Source organism: Helianthus annuus, chromosome 11 (genome assembly GCF_002127325.2).
Source record: "Helianthus annuus cultivar XRQ/B chromosome 11, HanXRQr2.0-SUNRISE, whole genome shotgun sequence".
Taxonomy (NCBI): domain Eukaryota; kingdom Viridiplantae; phylum Streptophyta; class Magnoliopsida; order Asterales; family Asteraceae; genus Helianthus; species Helianthus annuus.
The window spans coordinates 1,490,195-1,508,055 of NC_035443.2; the positions used below are offsets into that span (position 1 = coordinate 1,490,195).

General features: G+C 35.6%; 1 protein-coding gene across 1 annotated transcript; it reads left to right on the forward strand.

Annotated features, from left to right (window-relative positions):
• The first annotated feature begins 3,465 nt into the window (after positions 1-3,465).
• On the forward strand, positions 3,466-9,549 carry LOC110889121 (sulfate transporter 1.3). Its single transcript, XM_022136627.2, has 12 exons — positions 3,466-3,937; positions 4,045-4,093; positions 4,389-4,596; positions 5,261-5,441; positions 5,550-5,615; positions 6,167-6,280; positions 7,102-7,218; positions 7,583-7,996; positions 8,318-8,508; positions 8,612-8,697; positions 8,789-8,865; positions 9,095-9,549. The coding sequence occupies exons 1-12, from the start codon at positions 3,611-3,613 to the stop codon at positions 9,236-9,238; spliced, it is 1,974 nt and encodes a 657-aa protein (XP_021992319.1). The 5' UTR covers positions 3,466-3,610; the 3' UTR covers positions 9,239-9,549.
• Positions 9,550-17,861: the final 8,312 nt, after the last annotated feature.

Genomic DNA, 17,861 nt, shown 5'->3' on the forward strand with positions numbered 1-17,861 from the left:
AGTTTAGATTGTTCAACCCGTGTAACACACGGGGAACTAACCTAGTATATATATATACTAGGTTATGACCCCGTGTATTACACGGGATTGAATAAATAAATTTTATATACTAAATAATAAAACAATATATCTTTATAAAAACCACATTTGTTATATGCGTTGAATAAATATAATTTTATATATTAAATAATAAAAAATTATATCTATAAAACCATATTGTACGGGTTGAATAAATGTAATTGTATATACCAAATAAAAAAGTTATATCTTTAAAATCACGTGTATTACATAGGTTGAATAAATGTACAATTGTTTACCAAATAATAAAATAATACATCTTTAAAAAACCTCATTTATAACACGGGTTGAATAAATGTAATTTTATAAACCAAATAATAAAAAAATTACATCTTTAAAAATATGCGCATTACACGGTTTGAATAAATGTAATTTTCTGTACTAAATAATAAAAAAAATATATATCCTTAAAAAACCCCGTGTATTGTACGAATTGAATAAATCTAATGTTATATATCTAACAACAAAAAGTTATATCTATAATAAATCTAATTTTATATCTGTACTAAATAATAAAAAGTTTCATAAAATCTATTTGATACCAAACTAAACAAAACGTTCAAATATAATTAATTCAAATAAATAATATTATAAATGAGAAGGAGATTAAACTAAATAATAATTAGAGTTAATTGCCAAAATCGTCCATGAGGTTTGGGCATGTTTGTCATTTTCGTCTAAAATGATTAAAAAGAAATTATATTTCAGGCACTGTACTTGTGAAATTTCAAAAAAAAATAAAATAAAATAAAAAACCCTCATCAAACGATTGTTTCTAACACAGTTAGGCATTTGGATGAAAATGGCAAAAAGTTACAAAGGTGGGGGGCTATTTGGTAAAAAAAGTATTTTGGATGAAAATGGCAAATATGCCTAAACCTCAGGGATGATTTTGGCAATTAACTCTAATAATTATCCATAAGATATTAAACTAATAATATTTAGTAGGGGGGTTATCTATAATATAAGATATTAAACTAAATAATATTTAGTGGGAGAGTTATCTATAATTAATTAGAATAAATTAAACTAAAATTATAATTATCTATAAGAGATGGTTTAATATGATGACAAGTGTTCCAAAAGTGGTTTCTTTTATTATATAGTATAGATTCTTAAATCTTGAGTTACATTTGATTTACAAATTTGACCGTACTTTATAGTTTAACTAGGTTAGAACCCCGTGTATTACACGGGTTAAATAAAATAAGTATAGTTAATAATGAAGATTAAAATATGATAAAATGGTTTTTGTGATAAGATATTATTGATTTTTTTAATAAAAATTTTAAAATTGAATAATAATAAAATCCGAAACAGAGTAAAATAATAGGGGCAATTAAATCTTGGCTCACTAAATTATAACATATGACGCAAAATAATGATGATAACAATAATAATAAAAGTACTTTATGCAGTTTTGTACAAAATTTGTAGAAACAATATTTTATGCAGCTTTGTAGATAATTTGTAAAAACACGTTTATTAGACGTCATGATAGCGCTAGGCTATAAGCCGGCTATCTTTTATGAATTTAGTTAGGAAATATATAAATAACATGTTTAAGTACCAGTGTGCTACACCTATCAATTAGAAAATATATAAATAATACTTAAACATAAGGAACACAGTCAATTGATAAAGACAAAACTTTAAACACTTGGAGAGGGAAGGTCTTGGGTTCAAGTCCTAAAGACGTCATGTGTAAAGAAATTTGTCGTTTAGAAAAAAAATACAAAACCAATGATATTTATATAAAATTTATAAATGTAATTTTATATACCAAATAAAAAAATATATCTTTAAAAATCTCATTTATTACATGAGTTGAATAAATGTAATTTTATATATTAGATAATAAAAAGTTATATCTTTAAGAACCCTAAGTATTGTACGGGTTGAGTAAATTTAATTTTATATATTAAATAATGAAAAAAGTTACATTTTTAAGAAACTCATGTATTGTATGGGTTGAGCACATGTAATTTTATATACCATCAATAAAAAGTTATATCTTAGACCATGCGTAGTGGGCATTATTTTTTCAAAATTTGCCACAAAACACGCCAATCACGCCCCCTCCCCACCCCCTGGGCATTATTGGGCGTTATTGATCAATTTTCCCTCCTAGATGTTTTTTAAATAACGCTTTGCCCAAATTTGAAGCACCAATCACATTTATCTTCCCTTTTCTTGCCCAATAGCTTTTTTTGTTGGTTTTTTTTTATTTTTATTTAATTCTCTACACCTTTTAACATAATGTCCACATCCCCACTACACCCATTTTAGAAAAACGCCCAATAATGCCCCTTGCTGACTGTACTGCCACATGACGGAAAACGCCCAAGGGTGGGGGCATTATTCACTCTTACAACTACGCATGATCTTATTATATCTTTATAAACCATGTGTATTATAAAACCTTTGGACTAAACTGACAAAATGGCCAACCACAGGGACTAAAATGACATTTAACTCTTTACATTATATTAATTATATTTAGTGTACGTCTTTTGTTAATGTCAAGATAAATAATTTTAAAATCTAATAAATATTTCAAAAGATTATATTATCTCCTATACGAATTGTTTAAATTTAATTTTATAATAATCTTTTAATTAATATTAATTATCTATAATTAAGTATGAGATAAAGATGAGAAAACTAAAAAATAGATGACTTCAATGAATGACATGTGTCCCAAAGTTGGTTTCTTTTATTATATAGTATAGATTATCAAAACACACAAAACAATAACAAAAATAAACAAAGAGAACACTTAGAATGATAGATACGAATTTATGTACTTTTATAACTTGAAATTAGATATTTAATATGGTTCGCATGAGTCAATATTGTTTTTTTTTTTTTTTTCAAAATATATAACACAGCTTTGCATTCTCATTGTAAAATCCTTGTACAAATCGGTAAGTTGTTTGTTGTTTATTGTTTATATTTAGGTTTACATAGAATAGAACAATAACAGTTGTAACTGGCTTTTTTGTACGTATAGTTTGTTTTTGGTTAATGCAAACAAATAAATATTGCTCATGTTTTACTTGTTTTGGTTGAACAAGTCATATTTGGTAAGCTTGAAACAGTTCACTAGCTTTTCATGGGTGTTAATGAATTCAATATCATTATCATTAATGTCAAAAGAGAACAAAACCAAATACTTGTGCACATACGCGACACTTTAATTTTGATAACGATGCTTGATAACGATGATTTTCGTTAGAAACTCTAGTCTTCTACTATGTGAATGCTACATTTTGTCAATAAATGTGACAATGAACTAGTTTTATGAAGGGTAGTTAGTCAAATGTTTGGATCAATCACCTTTTGATTTTTGTGTTTTTGCCTAAAACAAAAGAGTAGACTTACATTATTGAGATCCAAATGTTTGACTTTTAGCCTTGTTACTTAAACTTATATAATCTTGAAGTTTCTTCACTTGTTAAAATCATCATCATACTTTGTTTTTCTTGAGCGCGCTACATGTTCATATTTTTATTGTCATAAAACAGTCGTGATGGCTGATCAAGACGACAAAGATCTTGACGCGAATCAGAAAAGTTTACCCTTTCTAGACGGTCAAACGCCGAATGGACCTTACATTCACAAGATTGGTGTCCCTCCAAAACCAGATCTTTTGAAAGAATTCAAAACCACGGTGAAAGAAACGTTTTTTCCTGATGATCCATTACGGTCCTTCAAAGATCAACCAAGATCAAGAAAGTTCATCCTTAGCGCGCAAGCGATTTTCCCAATTCTTGAATGGGGAAGAAGCTACAATATCACAAAGTTTAGAGGTGATCTTATTGCTGGACTCACCATTGCTAGTCTTTGTATTCCACAGGTAAACAAACAAACGTACCCAGTAAAATCTCACTCATAGCAGGATATTGGTAGGGTCTTGAAAAAAGATTAACTTTGTTGATTCTCACACTATAAATCCATTTTCAGGATATTGGTTATTCAAAACTTGCAAATTTGAAGCCACAATATGGATTGTGTAAGTGTTTCCTTCATCTATATGTAGTTTAGTCTTGTTAGGACTAATAATAACATGCGCAACCACGATGAGGCGATCGAATTGCGCGCATTATATGGTTTTGCATGTGATTCTTTAATTTTTTATGGTTGAAATCCAAGGGCGGAACCAAGGGGGTCAAGAGGATCTGCTGACCTCACGGTTATAGAAGTGTGTTTGATTTTTATATATAAAATATGAGATTTTTACGAAAGTACATGAGTTGGATTCCCTAGTTATAACCAGTAATAAATTTAACAATTTTGTTCTTTTGCAGACTCGAGTTTTGTGCCGCCTCTAATCTACGCGTTTATGGGTAGTTCACGAGATATAGCTATCGGGCCGGTGGCCGTGGTTTCTTTGTTACTTGGAACGCTTGTTCGAAGCGAATTTAATCCCGATACTGAACCAGATGAGTATCTTAGGCTTATATTTACAGCTACATTTTTTGCTGGGGTCACTCAAGCTACTCTTGGAGTTCTCAGGTAACTCAAAAAATATTTTAATTTTCAAAATCACATTTAATCAGTTTTTAGTGTTAAGACTACTACGAAACTGGGCCCTAGCGACCGAAAATTGCAACCAGAAAAAAAAATCGCAAAGTTAGCAACTGAAAACCGTTTTAAATCGGTTGTAAAAAAATAGAGACTGATTTTTTTGTCGCTAAAAAAAGTCGCAGTCATTTCTGTCGCAATTGGGAATAAAGATTTTTGTGACGTAAAAGTCGTCGCATTGTAGAAAACGGGGGTTTTGAGTGAGGTTTAATAACTGATGTGGCATGCTGAGATCGAGGCTTGTGGAGGTTCGGAGAACCTACCATTTTCGATGCTCGAAAATCCGTCTTAAGTTTTGTAACAATAAAAAATTCAGTTGCAAATAATGAGATAGACTTTTCGGTCGCTAAAGTAGGTCGCAGTTATTTCTGTCGCAAATTGGAATGGCAACAAAGATTTTTGCGACGAAAAAGTCAATAGTAACAAAATTCAGCTGTTTTAGCAATAGCTGGTCAGTTCTGTGGCAGTGAGATGAACAAAATAAATAATAATTTTTTTATAACTAATAATATATAGAATTAAAAAAAAAAAAAAAACTGATCACTGTGTTCTAAACTAGCATAATCTATTTACTAACAATGGTTTAATGGATCAGATTAGGGTTCTTAATAGACTTTCTATCGCACGCTGCTGTTGTCGGTTTTATGGGCGGAGCTGCGATCACCATTGCGCTTCAACAACTCAAGGGCTTTCTAGGAATCAGCACGAAACATTTCACGAAGGAGACCGATGTTATTTCGGTGATGAAATCGATATTTGAATCGGCTCATCATGGGGTGAGTTCTATTTTTGTTAAGGGGATGTTTGGTTGAGTTTACCAGACATTTTTGTTTTCTGTGTAAGTCATGTGAAGGTTATATTAATAAAAAACGCGCATTTTGTAGTGGAACTGGCAGACGATTGTTATCGGAGCAAGTTTCTTGGCTTTCTTACTCGTCGCTAAGTACATTGTAAGACATACTCGTGTTCACAAGTTGGCAGGTTGAACCCTACATGAATTCGACATGAACCCTAAAAATCGTGTCACACCGATGAAGCTAAAGATAACACGGGTATTTGCGGGTTGACACAAACAGGACCGTTAAACACCAAAAATGAATATTTAAGGTTTTTTTTTTCATATTTATACTTTTAAATTTTATATTTACATTTTTTTGTGTTTAAACTATGGTAGTGTATTTTAAAAATTTTATTTTGACAATAAATAACCAGATAAATTAAATTATTATGTAAGACACATTTAAAAAAAAAAAAAAAAAAAAAAACCTTAAACAATTAAATGTGTTAAACAAGTCAACCCGCGAACCCGACAGGTTGACACGAACACGGCATGTTTAGCTAAATGTGGTCATGGATTGACCCAAACCCGTTTAGACTAAACCCAAACTCACGAATTTCGTGTTAGGTTCGTGTCGTGTTATCGTGCGGTGTCAGAAATGCACATCGCTATACTTTTTTCAAAGTCATAGATCCACAAACTCTAAATCTATATGTGAAACAGGGAAAGAAGAACAAGAAACTCTTTTGGGTTCCTGCTATCGCGCCTTTGATCTCCGTTATCTTATCGACATTTTTCGTGTACATCACGCATGCCAACAAGGAAGGTGTTGCAATTGTAAGAACATGGTTTTGACTTTCATGGTCAAACTACTTTATTTCATTTTCACAATTGTGTCAAGATGTTTATTTACAAGAGAAAACCACTACCTCTTATAAAAAAAAAGTACAAAAAAGGGTTTATATATAGGGAAAAAAACTTTTGAACAATGTGGAAGTATATATAAAAATGTAAATTTTACCAGACACAAATTTGACTTTCATGGTCAAACTATTAGGTTACATTTTCTGAATTGTATGAAGATAATTAGAGTCTTTAAAAAACCACTAAAATTGTGGAAGTATTTATAAAGAGTAAACTGCCATTTTGGTCCCTGTGGTTTGGTCACTTTTGCCACTTTAGTCCAAAACTCAAACCTTTTGCATCTGGGTCCCTGTGGTTTCAGTTTTATTGCCATTTTGGTCCAAAAATAAAATCCGGTCATATCTGTCTTATAAAATCCTGCTATTTTGTCCTTTTCCGCAGGGGCAAAATAGTCATTTCTTTTTTATAGATAAGTACCAGATTTTATAAGACAAATATGGTCTGATTTGCCCCTGAGGAAAAGGACAAAATTGCAGGATTTTATAAGACAAATATGACCTGATTTCATTTTTAGACCAAAATGGCAATAAAACTGAAACCACAGGGACCCAGATGCAAAAGGTTTGAGTTTTGGACTAAAATGGCAAAAGTGACCAAACCACAGGGACCAAAATGGCAGTTTACTCATTTATAAACAAATGTAAATTTGCCAAACACAGTTTTGACTTTCAAAGTCAAACAAATAGATGATCACTGCATAATGCATACACTAATTCCCCTAATTTTTTTGGCAGGTGGGAAAGATTGATAAAAGAATCAACCCTCCTTCACATGACAAAATCTATTTTTCTGGTGACAATCTACTTAAAGGATTTCGAATAGGCATCGAGGCAGGCATGATCGCGTTAACCGTTAGTTACTAGCCTGTTCAACAATCATATAATGTTTGATCATCACATGTAGGGTTGTAAACGAACCGAACGAACACGAACAAGGCCATGTTCGTGTTCGTTTGTTAAGGAAATTAACATGTTCGTGAACTGTTCACGAACGCATACCAAACATAAGTTTATGTTCGTGTTCGTTCGTTAAGGAAATTCAGTTGTTCACGAACAGTTCGTGAACACTGGTCTCGAACACAAACGAATGCAAAGAAATAAAAATGAACGCAAACGAACATTTAACTCGAACGGTTCATGAACTGTTCGCTGAACGTTCCGTTCGTTTACAGCCCTAATCACATGACATCTAATCTTTTACTCTTTAATCTGCCAGGAAGCCGTTGCAATCGGAAGAACATTTGCTTCAATGAAAGATTATCAAGTAGACGGAAACAAAGAAATGGTTGCACTAGGAACCATGAATGTCGTCGGCTCGATGACATCATGCTACGTCGCAACAGGGTCGTTCTCTCGATCGGCTGTGAATTATATGGCCGGATGCCAGACCGCGGTTTCAAACATTGTGATGTCGATTGTAGTATTACTAACGGTCAAATTTTTAACACCGCTTTTTAAGTACACGCCAAATGCGATTCTGTCTTCGATTATTATATCGGCTGTCATTGGGCTGATTGATATCGACGCTGCGATTTTGATCTGGAAGATCGACAAGTTCGATTTTGTAGCGTGTTTGGGAGCGTTTCTTGGTGTTGTGTTTAAATCTGTTGAAACCGGTCTTCTGATTGCTGTAAGGATTAAACTATCTTGATCTAGTTTCGTTTCTTTCAGCCAATGTTTTCAGAACTGGACTGGACCGGACTGGTTCGACTGTGTGTATTTGGACCGCTTTCATTTTAACCGACCCGCTTTACTTTCAAATAAATTATTTAAATGATCTATTTACTACTTTAGGCTATATTTTTAAATTATTGATGGCATCCGGTTTTTTAATCCGGTCTGACTAGTGAACTGGTAAGGCGGCCAGTTCAACGACCGGTCCAGTTATGAAAACATTGCTTTCAGCTCGACTTTGAGCTTTTTTTAATCTTTTTTTATAATGTTGAATCAGGTCGCGATATCTTTTGCTAAGATTCTTCTTCAAGTTACACGCCCACGAACTGCGATTCTCGGAAAGATTCCGATGACTAGCGTTTACCGGAACATCGGACAGTATCCGGAAGCGAATAAAATTCCGGGTGTTCTAATCGTCAGGGTTGATTCTGCTATTTATTTCTCGAACTCAAATTACATCAAAGAAAGGTGAAGTTTTCGCACAAAACTTCGAATACTAGATGATTTTTTTTTAACGATATTTCGATCTAGTACTTGGTTTCGGCTCTAAAAATCTGGGACTATATTGCAGGATATTACGATGGCTAACGGAGGAAGAAGAAAATCTAAAAGCAACTTATCAACCGAGGATTCAATTCTTGATAGTCGAATTGTCACGTAAGAAGCTCGATTTCCTGTAGTTGTGTTTTAGAAATGCAATATAAATATAAGTTGTTTAAAGCGCGTTTATCTTGTTACCTAACTGCAGCGGTTACTGATATCGACACCAGCGGAATCCATGCCTTCGAAGAGTTATACCGGAGTCTGCAAAAGAGAGATGTCCAAGTAAGTAAAACCGTTACATATAATGTTACGCGTTTTGACCTGTTGGAGATCGAACATAATTCAAATCGACTCATTTAAAACGGGTCGAATAATTTCATATTACATTTTAAAATTACTAAAAGGTGTCCCTGAGTGCGTCATTATTTTGTGACATGCAACCTAATGACGCACTCAGGGACCGAATAATCGCATAGGACTTATAACAGTACTTTGGTTTGACGTTTGACAGCTTGTTCTTGCGAACCCGGGTCAACAAGTGCTAGACAAGCTATACGCATCGGGTTTCCCCGACTTGATTGGTGAAAACAAGATTTTTCTCACAGTTGCAGACGCAGTTCATACATGTTCGCCGAAGCTCGATCATGAGGTCTGAGTTAATCCAGAAAATGTATACTGTAAAGTACAAGAAACAGATTGAAAACCTAATAAAGATTTGTGTATTACTTAAACGGGTCACAAATTCACAAAGATTCGAGTCGAAAACATAGATATCGGACAACAAGAGAGAGGAGTACAATGAATAAATATATGTTTCAACCTTTGGATATTGTTAGACTATATTGTTCAAGTTAGAATCATATTTTATATAGTTAATTGTATAGGGTATTAAACTGTAATATCCTGCTCTATATATTGAGCCTTTAGTATGTAATCGTTATTCAATCAATACACTTTGAAGACTCATCTCCTTAAATCGCTACCTCCCCTGATCTACTTACCGAACCTACTTCTTTTATTGTCGCTAACAAGTCACAGGAGTGGCGTCATGCCATTCGCGAAGAGTTTCATGCACTTCATAAAAATGGAACACGGTCATTGGTTCCCAATGTTAACAATACTACTAACCTGGTTGATTGTAAATGGGTGTACATTATAATCATTTACAAAATATATGATAACCTATTAAATAATTAGTTGGTAATTGTTGATGGACCATATTACCCTAATTAACTAATTAGGTTTCCTCTTGGGTGCTTATATAAGGAGACTTATGTAGAGGTTCTAAGGTTAGACACATAACCTAATTATCATAACATCAATATCGACCTCTCTCTCCATAGCCGAACTCCCTTATTCGGTTTCATCATCACCATCATCAGTTTGCACCCTAAGGAGGAACCAGATCACGCTGACTAACATGTCTAACTCGAAGGCATCATCTCTCACTGGATTCTCCTCTGCACTGTCTGTTGTAACACGTATGTCTTCATGTTTTCCATTATGTTTAAACAGAACTGATCAACATGTGGTATCAGAGCGTATGTTGATAAATCAGTTCTGTTTTCGTATCCATTATTCTGGGATTGAAATCTGGAAAACGGAATTTTTATAACTTAATAAACTAACAGCCGGTTTCGAGTCATAAGGACCACTCGAGATCACTGTTTCGAGGAAAATAATCTGTTTTAAATGTCTCGAAATCAAAACGTGCAAACTTATATCCGAAATCTGTTTAGCGAACTCTTAAAATTCAGGTTTCGGATCCCAGAGTTATGTTTTATTTTAGGGTTCATCACTTGTTCTAAGAAAACTCGAAAAATTCCTTAAGTTTTGGAATGAAATCCGGATTAGTGGGTTTTTTACTGTTTTGATCTGAATTTTATCTCTTAAAATTTTTGAAAACTGTTAAAAGATAACCAGTTATAATTTTCGAAATCCTTGATAAGTTTAGATCAATAATAAAACAGGAAACACTATCCTACAATCCCTAAATTTCGAGCTTTCAGATATTTTTACATTAACAGTTGTTAACAGGAGTTTCGAGATCCCTTTTAACGACCCGAGACCAAGATCTCGACTCGAGACCACAAGTGTTCTCTAATCTTTACAACTCGAGACAACGATTTCGACTCGAGACCATAAGTTTTCGACTCGAGAGCACTGAGGTTTCGACTAAGGGCTTCAATCTTCACAACTCGAGACCGTGGTTGCGACTCGAGACCTCATCAAGGAGTCGAGATCTCATAAAACACAGTAGTCGAGACCATGATTACGACTCGAGACACTGAGGTTGCGACTCGAGACCTTAATGAGTCGATACCTCATAATGTTACAAGATGAGTCGAGACTTGACTCGAGATCTCACTCGAGACCTCATAACTGTGTCGAGATCTCACTCGAGGACTCATAACTGAGTTGAGATCTCACTCGAAACCTCATTATTTTAGGTTGTTTAATGTGAACTAAAATTTAGCGCTAACATGTGGTTTACCATTAAATAATTGGTTTTGTAAATACTTAGTTAATTAATTAGAATCAGATAATGTTTTACAAAACCAAAATAGCTTGACTTGAATGAGCTTCTGATGTATCATTTCTGGCCAAAGCTGATTTGATACATCTATTTATCGTTCAAGTATTAGGAAAGCTATGTTAAGTGTGCATAACAAACGTGAATGTCTTAATATCTGGCCAAAGCTGATTTAATTCTTTCATGTATAATATACTTAACAAGTGCATAACTAAAGTGATTGTTTCATTTCTGGCCAAAGCTGATTTGTCACAAACACTTTGCACACATGCTTAAATGATTACACTTCTGGCCAAAGCTGATTTGTCTTTGTTTAAGTAGAATTTCACTAAGTCTATTATTTTGATGTTGGTAATAGACAATATCACAGCTTCATAATTAAAATGGTCATTATTTATGCCTGCCTGGTATAACGTGCCCTTAGATCACATTAGAACTTCTTTCTTAGTATCATAATTCGCTCGTCTTATTTCCACTATCAGCACCCAATTGGGGGATTCCACCTTTGACTGGTGATAACTTTGCTGCATGGAAGGATGCTCTCATGCTTACGCTCGGATTGCTTGATTTTGACTATGCTCTAAGAGAGAATAAGCCAGCGGACCTTACTCCTCAAAGTACTGCTGCTGAGCAGTTAACTCATGAAAAATGGACTAGGTGTAACCGCATGTCTCTCATGTTCATGAAGCAGTCCATAAGCAATGCAATCAGAGGAGCCATTCCTGATTCTGAAGATGCTAAAACCTACTTGGCTTCTGTGGGGGCACAATTCAAGGGGACATCTAAAGCACACGTTAGTACCCTTATCCTCAAGCTGGTGCCAACTAAGTATGATGGGAGGAGCCAGGGGCGGAGGTAATCTATTTGGAATGTAGTCACGGGATAGTAACGGTTTTTCGGTCGTATATAGACACGTATGCATAGGTTATTTGGGTGACATCGGTGATTTTTTTGGATGGTGACTCCACTGATTAAAAATATACATATAACAATAAATCTCAAAAGTATAGATTAAACTAATTTGATGTTCATACCTTAAACTCTCTGCAACTAATGTCAGGAAGAAGAAGACGATACAAATTCTGAAAGTGAGATGTGTTGCAATTAAATACCCAATAACCCAGCCCAATTAGATATATAAAAGTCCTTTAGGAAGCCCAACTCCAATTAAATACCCAAAGCCCACTTTCTACTAAAACCCTAAGCCCATATAGATTGATAAAAACAAGGGCAGTTGGCAAATTTTATGAAACATAGAATATCAAATCAAGCCTCACTATAGCTGATCAAAAAGGTTAGTTTTATACTTTTATTGTTTATTGAATAAGAATTGCTGCTTAACTAGTTGTTTATTTCATTGTTGGATTTTCAATTACTTTTTCTTGTTTGTAACAAAAGTCATCGTTAGTCAAGGAATTACAATAATAGGATTATTTTTTATTTTTATGTTGATTTGCTGTGACTTGAATTTTAGGTGTTAATATTATGAAGACATTTTTACAAAGGGAACAACCACCAAATGTTGGACTATCATCTTCAAGTAGTAGGGAGAAACTATAAGTAGTTATTTTTAATTAGTAAAGACTATCGAATTTATATTATGTGATTTTATTAATTTTTTAATGATGATGTTTGTTTTTATTATTGTATTTTTTTAATTATATGATGAACTTTATCCGACCCGAACCATCGAACTGACCCAGAAATTTTTATGTCCGCTACTATGAAATTGAAACAACAAAAAACAGTGACATCATTGGAAAAAAAATTCCTGGATCCGCCACTGGGAGGAGCGGCATTCGCGAGCACATCATGATGATGAATGACATGGCCAATAAGCTGAAGGGGCTGGAAATGGAAATCAGTGATGGTTTCCTCGTTCATTTCATCATTACTTCGCTTCCTTCGTCCTTTGAAGCATTCAAGATCAATTACAACACTCAGAAGGACAAATGGATGATGAGTGAGCTGGTCGCTATGTGCATACAAGAGGAAGAGCGTATGAGGATGGATCGCACTACTGATGTTGCTAACTTCACCACCTCCAACTCTAAGAAAAGGAAGAACAATCATCAGAGGAAGGATGCTTCAAAAGTCCAAATGCAAAATCCTAATACAAGTGCACCTTCCAGCTCTAAGAACTCCTTAGGCAGAATCCACTGCAAGTTGTGTAAAAAGGCAAGACACATGCAGAAGGAATGCCCTGACTTTAAGGAGTAGCTGGCTAAGAAAGGTAGTGATTTTTTTATGATACTTGAGTTCTATAATTTAAATGTTCCTGCTAATTCTTGGTGGTTTGATTCTGGTTCTATGGTTCATGTTACCAATTCAACTCAGGGATTCCTTACAATCCGGAAGCTGGAAAGAAACCAAAGAACGCTTAAGGTTGGGGATGATCGAGAATTAGAAGTGAAGGCCATTGGAACATTACAATTATTTATGAAAACCGGTTTATGTATTAAACTTTATGATACCTTATATGTTCCTGAGTTAACTCGGAACCTTGTATCAGGACCAAAGTTAGACATGGACGGTTTTATTGTTTCCCATGGTCATCGCAAACTCTCTATCCTCTATGATTCTGTTCTTTATGGTACTGGTATTCTGGATGGTGGTCTCTATAGATTAGAACTAGATGATAATTTTTCCAAATCTTTGTTGTCATATAACATTAATGAATCACTCACAAAGATGAAAGAGAAACGAGACTTAGAGACTTCGTCCATGTTGTGGCATCAACGTTTAGGCCACATCTCAAAAGAACGATTAAATCGTCTCGTAAAGGATGAAGTCTTACCTCCTCTCGATTTCTCTGATTTTGAAACATGTGTCAAATGTATTAAAGGTAAAATGACACTAGCGAATAAGAAAGGTGCCACTAGGAGCTCTAATTTATTAGAACTCATTCATACTAACATTAGTGGTCCCTACCAAATCGCTGGCATAACTGGACATACTTCATTTATCACTTTCATTGATGATTATTCTCGTTACATGTACTTGTATCTTATTAAGGAACTGAATCTCTTACAACTTTTAAAGATTATAAAGCTGAAGTTGAAAAGCAATTAGATCGTCAGATTAAAGTTGTGAGATCAGATAGATGCGGTGAATATTATGGAAGACATATTGATGTAGGTCAAGCTCCTGGTCCATTTTGTGAGTTTTGTAAGGGCCAGGGGATTGTGAACCAATACACCATGCCTGGTACACCTCAGCAGAACGGTGTCACTAAAAGAAGAAACCGTACCCTTATGAACATGGTGCGCAGTATGTTAGCCAACACTAATTTACCATTATTTCTCTAGACTGAAGCGTTAAAAGCAGTTGTTCATATACTCAATAGAGTTCCTTCTAAGTCTGTTCCTAAAACTCCTTATGAACTTTGGACAGGAAGGAAACCGAGTCTTTAATATATGAAAGTATGGGGCTGCATTGCTAAAGCAAAACTTTACAATCCTTTCCTAAGGAAACTTGACCCTAAAACAATTACCTGTTTCTTTATCGGGTATCCTGATAATTCAAAGGGTTATCGTTTCTATTGTCCTTCCCACGTCACCCGTATTGTTGAAACCAAGTGTGCTGCGTTCCTGGAGAATTTCAAGGTCAGTGGGAGCAGTACCAACCCTTACGAAGAATTGCAAGAAGTACAAGACGCGGGGGGAGAGACTCGTCGCTTACCATTACTCCGATTACTCCTCTTATACCCAATGCAACTACTGCACCAACTCCAAATTCACCTCTACAACCAGAACCCATTATACCTCATGACGAAGGCACATCAAACGTTCAAAACCAAGACAACGCTGAACCCGATAATCAACTCAGGAGGTCATCTAGGCCCAGAAGGCCTACTAATTGGGATGATTATGTTACCTACCTGACTGAAATGGATCCCGGAAAACTCAATGATCCCATCTCTTACAATGAAGCCATTAGCAGTGATCAGTCTTCTGAATGGAATAAAGCAATGATTGATGAGCTTGAATCCATGAAGAAAAATGGCGTTTGGGATTTGGTAGAATTACCCAATGGTGTCAAACCCATCGGATGTAAATGGGTGTTCAAAATAAAACTGGATCCGAATGGGAACGTTTAACGCTACAAAGCGAGATTGGTTGCAAAGGGCTACACTCAGAAAGAGGGAATTGATTAGCAAGAGACGTTTTCACCTGTCTCTCATAAAGATTCATTAAGGATCGTCATGGTCCTAGTAGCTCATTTTGATTTAGTATTGCATCAGATGGAAGTTAAACCCGTTTTCCTTAACGGAGACTTAGATGAAGATGTTTACATGAAACAACCTGAAGGCTTTAAACCTGAAGGTCATGAACATCTAGTCTGTAAGCTGAAGAAATCCATTTACGGGTTAAAACAAGCATCATGTCAATGGTACCTCAAGTTTGATGAAGTCATGAAGAAACAAGGTTTTATGAAGAATCAAGTGGATCAATGAACCTACCTCAAGATGAGTGGGAGCAACTTTACTATACTTGTCCTATACGTAGATGATATTCTATTGGCAAGTAATATTTTAGACATGTATCATGAGTCGAAGCGGTTACTCTCGCATAACTTCGACATGAAGGATCTCGGAGATGCTTCTTACGTCATTGGCATTGAAATTCACTGAGATAGACACAAAGGGATCTTAGAATTGTCTCAAAAGGCTTACATAGATCGTGTCCTTACACATTATAACATGCAACAGTGCAAACCCTCCGTCGCTCCACTAGTTAAGGGAGATGTTTTCGGTTCATTCCAGTGTACAACAACAGAGGTTGAGAAGGAGCAAATGAGCTAGATACCTTACGCGTCAGTAGTCGGGAACCTGATGTATGCTCAAGTCTGTACTCGCCCAGATATCGCTTATATTGCTGGAATGCTAGGCCGTTATCAGACTAATCCTGGCCTAGATCACTGGAAAGCAGCTAAGAAGGTACTTCAATATCTGCAAAAGGACGAAAGACTATAAACTGACTTATAGAAGAAGTGATCATTTAGAAGTGGTAGGCTATTCTGATTCTGACTTTGCCAAATGCAAAGATGACAAAAAATCCACTTCGGGCTATATCTTTATGTTAGCAGGCGGACCTATCTCATGGAAGAGTCATAAACTACAGTTGACCACAACTTCCACAATGATGGCAGAGTACATTGCAGTTTATAACGCAACCTGTCATGGAATGTTGCTTAGAAATCTGATCACTGGACTCAAAATCGTTAATTCCATTTCTAGACCATTGAAGCTTTACTCTGATAACTCAGCTGCCGTTAGTTTCTCGAATAGTAACAGTTCGACTGGAGCTGGTTTATATCTCGATACAAAATATCTATTTGTACGTGAACGAGTTGAGGAAAATAATCTTTGTATTGAGTATATTAGTACTAAAGATATGCTTGCGGATCCAATGACTAAAGGTCTCCCTTCTAAGGTTTACGAAGAACATGTTCGGAATATGGGATTTAGTAAAGACCTTATTTAAGCAAATTGTACTAGTTTATGTTTTATGATGAGTTAAATGCTTGGTTGGTCCCTGTGGTTTCAAAAAATTGCAGACTTGGTCCTAGTGGTTTACTAATTACACGCTTGGTCCCAAAACTTGTCAAAAATGCACTCGGTTGGTCCCCAGCCCTAACTTCAGTTAAATTTCTCAGTTAAGTCCATGTTAAATGACCAAAATACCCTTACTTATTAACTCTCTTTATAATCTGCATCATGTTTATAATCATGCACATCATCTTCTCCATCATTTCTCTGCTTTTCTATGGAGAAACCCTAACTCACCACACAAAACTCCATGTCACTTCCTCAGCTCCGGTGACCGGAGATTCCGATGGCTGGTTATGCTCCGGCAAATACACCCTGCATCCCCTTCATCTCTCTATGCCTTGTCTCTCTCGGTGAGCAGGTGAAGCCGCACCCCACACCCCTCGAAAACCAAGAGAGCCGCCGTGTGCGGCGGCGGGATCAGAGAAAAGAACTGGTGTCCCCTTTCTTCTCTCTTTTCTTTTCTTTTAATTTCTGATCGTTGATGATGATGTTACCTGCTATCGTTGATGATGATACTGATGCGGTTGAAGACGGGGATGGTTATGATGAGGGGGTGGTGTTAGCCTTAGCCGACGGCGGCGTAAGATTATGGAGGGTATTGACGGTGGAAATTGGGCAGATCTGGTGGAAAGATGTTTGATTTCAAGAAAGGGGTGTGAAAGTGGGCGGATCTGGTGGAAAGATGTTCGATTTCATGAAAGGGTCTCCGGTAACCGAGACGTTATAGCTGCTAATCAACCCAAAAACAATAAAAATAAATAACAGAATCGGAGAGTGAGAACCGATTATTGTTCCTTTACCGCAATGATATCGGGGGAGCACCATGGCCGGCGAGTTCTGTGTCCGAGGAAACCCAAGAAACCCTTTCTCTTTTTCTCTCTCTACGATCGACGGAAATGCTTTCTCCCTTGAGCCACCCTTGTTCCGGTCTTTTCTCTCTCTACGATCGACAGAAAATGTGGTGAATTTAGGGATATTGACAGTGGAGGTGGAGGAGGTGGTAGTGATGGGTTAGAGAGAGAGAGAGAGAGAGACAGACAGAGAGAGAGATGGGAAGAAGATGGGCCCATCTTGTTTTGTTTTGTTTTGTTTTGTTTTTTAATTATTCAGGGACAATTTAGTCATTTCACGGATAGTTAACAAAGAAAGTTAACTGAAGTTAGGGCTGGGGACCAAGAGAGTGCACTTTTG